The following is a 5,203-nucleotide window of genomic DNA, read 5'->3' on the forward strand; positions in this document are numbered from 1 at the left end:
CCTATATGTGGCATGTGCCTGGACCACTCGGCCAGTGGGCGCCCCAAGTACATGTTGTACTTAATGCTACAACATGGATGTAATTAATTAGACCATCCTTGCGCTAGACCGACAGACAGACAACTAATTCACATGATAGATAGATGGTATGTTGCAATTATATATGGTCTTTCTCCTACAGTATATTCTCTAAAAGTGCTTTCAAACTGCATCCGATCCAAAGACCTAAGCGGTGTGGCAATTAGTACATCTGGTGGTCTAGTCTAGTCATTGGCTACTCAGTGGTGCAAAGTGATACAACACAAAGTGTGGTACTTTTACTTTACTTTCCATTTTTGTTACTTCTCCACAATATTTAGTTATTTACACTGACAGATTTAGTAAATTTTTTCTTTCCAGATTTTATTAATACAAAACTATGAACCTATGGTCGCAATTAACCACTTTATTTGAAGAAAAGACGATCTACAATGTGACGTGCTGTGAGCTTGTAGACTGGTGTTGTTGTTTATTGTTTACAATTCAATTCAATCTTTATTACAGGGTCCAGATCACATACAGAGAAACAAAAGACAGTAAATTAAACAAATTAAAAATAGAAAATTTTAAATATACATATATACACACATACACAGTGCATATGCTCACAGCCTGTAGAGGCAGTTTCGCCAATGTCTCCAAATCATGGAAGAGAACCTATTAGAGCTCTTCACAGGGTTGGTTAACAACCTGATGACACAGTTGTCAGACTCCTCTAGTCGACACATGAATTTGTACATTAAGTTTCTTGACAGGTAGGCACCCCCAAGTTCACAAACAGCTGACTGGCACTGTGCCAACTTGGTACCCTCACTAGTAATCGTAATGCATCATTATATGCAACCTTAAGTTTATGCATGCTACTCACCTTGTAGTTACTCCACAGGTGAGCTGTATACAAGTGTACAGAAAGCTTTAAACAGTGATACCTTGACATCTGAAGAGCAATAATGACATTTCCTCATTCAAATGTTTGCCTGGGCATACAGTTTGCACCTTTGTCAATTAATGTCTTTATCATCTGTGAGGTCATCAGAGACATAGTGACCGAGGTACTTAAACTTAATCTCACTGCAGACAAGAAGAATGTTATCACTGAGAATAAAGTTAGGAAAAACTGCCTTTTTATCCTCTTTACTTCGCACAATCAGGATACTACTCTTCTTGGCATTATACTTAATATTAAAGTCAATACCGTACTGGGAACAAATCCTCAAAAAGCTGCTGTAACTAAGCCTGCATTGTACGGGGACATGATAACCAAATCGTCCGCGTACATAAGATGGTTCACAACAGTATTACCGATAACACAGCCAGTTTTACAGAAGTTCAGGTTACTAGATAGATCATCCATGTACAGATAAAATCCCCCCCTGTCTGACCCCATTCCCAACATGTATGGTTCCGATGCAGTATTGCCCCACTTCACCTGATGTGCTTACCAAAAGGCTAAACTCCTGATAATGTACTTGGGTACCCCTCTTTGGCACATTTTAGCAAATAACTTAAAATGGTTTAGTGTTTAGTCTATCTATCTATCTATCTATCTATCTATCTATCTATCTATCTATCTATCTATCTATCTATCTATCTATCTATCTATCTATCTATCTATCTATCTATCTATCTATCTATATATGCATCTATCCATCCATCCATCCATCCATCTATCTATCATCTATCTATTTATCTATCTATACTGAGACCTGAGTTGTGATTTCTCTAGATATGAATGAATATTATCTCTTTCTCACAGGAAACAAGAGACATGTCTGACATATGACTGCATACTTCTCTGTCCCCTCACATCAGCCATGCTGAGCTCACCATTTCATATTCAAACGTCAAATATAATAATTAACGATCCAGGTATTTTGAATTGTCATACAGAAGATGAGTGTCCTCCCAGCTTCAGCTCACATAACTCAGTAGTGGACAGTCAAGAAAAAAAGATCAAAATGTGAGCTTTTAGATGATGTATTTCCCTAGCCCTGAAACATGACTGTCATGATTATCATGACATGGTTCACATGACAGTACGAGCGTCATGTGAACCATAGCATGGCTAGTATTTCCCTTGATATGGCTGTATAAAGCTCTTTGCTATGCACGATTCAGTCTCCAGGACAAACTGTTGATCAAAATGCGAACTGGAACTCAGCGAAAGTCAAGCATAATTAACCACATTAGACTTTCAGTGGGTGAAAAAAGTTCAGAAGAGTAACTTCTATAGCCTTTACGCATGGCACTGGGGAACCTTTTACGCACGACGCAACGCATGAGCGTCATGCAGGGGCTTCAGGTAGGCTGGAACGCCGCGCTGACGAAAGAGGCGCCGGGCGTGCAGTGGTACCTCAGCGTGTAATTCTCCCCGTCGTTGTTGTCCCAGAACTCGCCGTGCTCGGTGCGCAGGTACAGGGCGAAGTGGACCCCGGAGACCGGCGCCAGGAACGGCGGCGTGTACATGGTGAAGGAGAACAGCTGATCGTGACGAGGAGGATGCTCCGAGGAGGCCACGGGCAGCGCCTGCGCGTCCACGTGAGAGAGCCAGTCGTTGAAGGTGTACCTGACCCCGACTTCTCTCGCCCGCTGCGCGGAGGAGGGGGCGTCGTCGAGGACGCGGATGTGTCCGCGCACGTCGAACTGCGTGATGGCGATGTTCTCCAGAGCGACCCGGCCGCTTCGGAGCCTCCGATCCACGTCCTCCTCGACGGGGTTCGGGAAGCAGGCGACCAGCCGGTCCTGCTGCGGTGCCGCGGTGCTCAGGCCGGACGTGAAGCTGTCACACAGGTCCCCTATGGCCGCCGTGCGCTCCTGCTGCGGGGGGAAACTTCGGAACCGGGACAGGACTTTGAACGGGATCTGCGGGTCTTCCAGCGAGCTGAAGTGCTTGACGATGACCAGGTCCATGCCCATGGAGTCGGCGAACTTCACCCGCTTTCTGCCGTCGCCGTTCACATAGAGCGCCGCGGGGTAGGCCGGTAAGGACTTGGCTCTCCTGCGGTCCCTCATGGACCTCTCCAGTTGGGACAAGTCGACGTCATCTTCCAAATCCTCATCGCTGTAATCGAACTCTTTGTGTCCGTTCTCCGTGGACGTGTCCAACGGATCATCACCCGACTGACACAGAGCCGGACACCGAGCACTGTCCCCCGGACTGTTGTCCAGCGCTGGTGTCGGTGCGTAACGGTGGTAGAGAGGTGCGTCGGACATTTTTTTTGGTCGACTTGCCCCTGGCCTGTCTGTCGCAGGCAGCTGTCTCTCTCTCTGTGTCAGTGCTGCACTGTCAGTCCACGAGGGGAGAGACAGACAGAGTCGGGTTGTATTAAAGCGAGGACACGCCCCCGTGCACCTTGCAGGCAGTAGACTAATATCATGGAGGTTTAGGCGACCTGGTGTGCAGCTGCATGAGTTTATGATCATCATCAACTTGACTTGACGTCACGCAGTTTACAAATATCAACTATCACCTGTTTTATGAGTATGTGTCTGTCACACGCACGCACGCACGCACGTACACACACACACACACACACACACACACACACACACACACACACACACACACACACACACACACACACACACACACACACACACACACACACACACACACACACACACACACACACACACACAGTCATATGTCACTTAAACATCACTTAAATTAAATGTATATTATTATTTACGCAAGCAGAGCGCACAAGTATTGTGCATATGTATGTGTGCGGCCTAATTGGCAGCCAATCAGACACTATGTCCTTTTTTGGGAAACACTGTCAAACACAACAACATTGTGCAAGTGAATTAAATGGAATAACATTCTATTGTGGGTTAATAAATATAGGCCTATACAAGGAGGTTAAATGGGAGGCTATTGTGGAGTCAAAGTTACCAATACTACAAGCTAGTTAATTCAGCATTCTTTTATTGACCGGTCAGGCCTACCATACCAGGTCTCAGGCCTACCATTGAGTGGCACATCTATGCACGGAATATCTATGTTCACAGTGAAAGGGGGTGTTGTTGAGAAGAACCACACGCCCACTCGCTATGCGTATTTCCTTTGGGAAACCCATCCATTAGTTAGTAGCAGTACTTGCACGGCTGCACGCTCTGCTTGCGCACATGTAGGCCATGTATGGGCTACTTGTGTGCTGTGCAAGGCGCAAGTTGGCACCTCGACAGAGTGCATTTCTAGTTACTTGCGCAAGCAGAGCGCGCAAGTAATATTTTCGCCCGGTCTCCTTCGTCGTGACAGCTGTTCCGCCATTCGAGGCTTACGCAGAAAAACATCAAATCTGTGCCTGTGTTGCTGGACCAATGATGACGAAATGACCATATTTCTTACGTCATCATTTAGAGCTAGTCATACGTATACTATATACATAATCAGTAAAAAATAAAATAGCAAATTGTGGCTGATCTGCTGGGACCAGAGTACGTGGTGTGTATGTGTATGACTAGCTCTTAATAATGACGTAAGAAATATGGTCATTTGTGGTCATTTGGTCCAGCAACACAGGCACAGATTTGATGTTTTTCTGCGTAAGCCTCAAATGGCGGAACAGCTGTCACGGTTTTTGGCGCAAAGTAACCACAGTATACCGCTAATCAACTTACAACTACACACTTTATACAGTATAGAGTATAGAGTATATATGTATACGTATATAGTATATGCCTATATACTATATATATACTATATATATTTCTTATGTCATCATTTAGAGCTAGTCATACGTATACTATATACATAATCAGTAAAAAATAAAATAGCTAATTGTGCCTGATCTGCTGGGACCAGAGTACGTGGTGTGTATGTGTATGACTAGAAAAACTAAAAAGGGATCCAGAATATATCTACAACGATAAAACAGTATTTCTTATATAGATAGAAACTTGAATCATACTTAATAATACTAGATGTTTATATGTATAAAGTAGGTAGCAAATAGTTACATCTAAACATTAATCATTTCAAATGTTCCTTCACAGAGATACTGAGATTTGACAGTTTACAGCGGTCGAAAGGACTTGCGCGCTCTGCTTGCGCAATAGTTGGCCATTTATGGCCTACTAGTGTGCAACAAGCAAGTATGCACTCGACAGAGTGCAGTTCTAGTTATTATTATTATTACTGCAGATGATGTGTTCCTGATGA

The 5,203-nt window shown here is 44.2% G+C and overlaps 1 protein-coding gene across 1 annotated transcript; it reads right to left on the reverse strand.

Annotated features, from left to right (window-relative positions):
* Positions 1-2,337: 2,337 nt before the first annotated feature.
* On the reverse strand, positions 2,338-3,252 carry ppp1r3g (protein phosphatase 1 regulatory subunit 3G; the record flags this gene model as incomplete). The annotated part of the gene is made up of 1 exon (XM_083777765.1): positions 2,338-3,252. The coding sequence occupies one exon, from the start codon at positions 3,250-3,252 to the stop codon at positions 2,338-2,340; it is 915 nt and encodes a 304-aa protein (XP_083633891.1).
* Between the last annotated feature and the right edge of the window lie 1,951 nt (positions 3,253-5,203).

This window comes from Protomyctophum parallelum (genome assembly GCF_964188405.1).
Source record: "Protomyctophum parallelum genome assembly, chromosome: 12".
In the NCBI taxonomy this organism is placed as follows: Eukaryota; Metazoa; Chordata; class Actinopteri; order Myctophiformes; family Myctophidae; genus Protomyctophum; species Protomyctophum parallelum.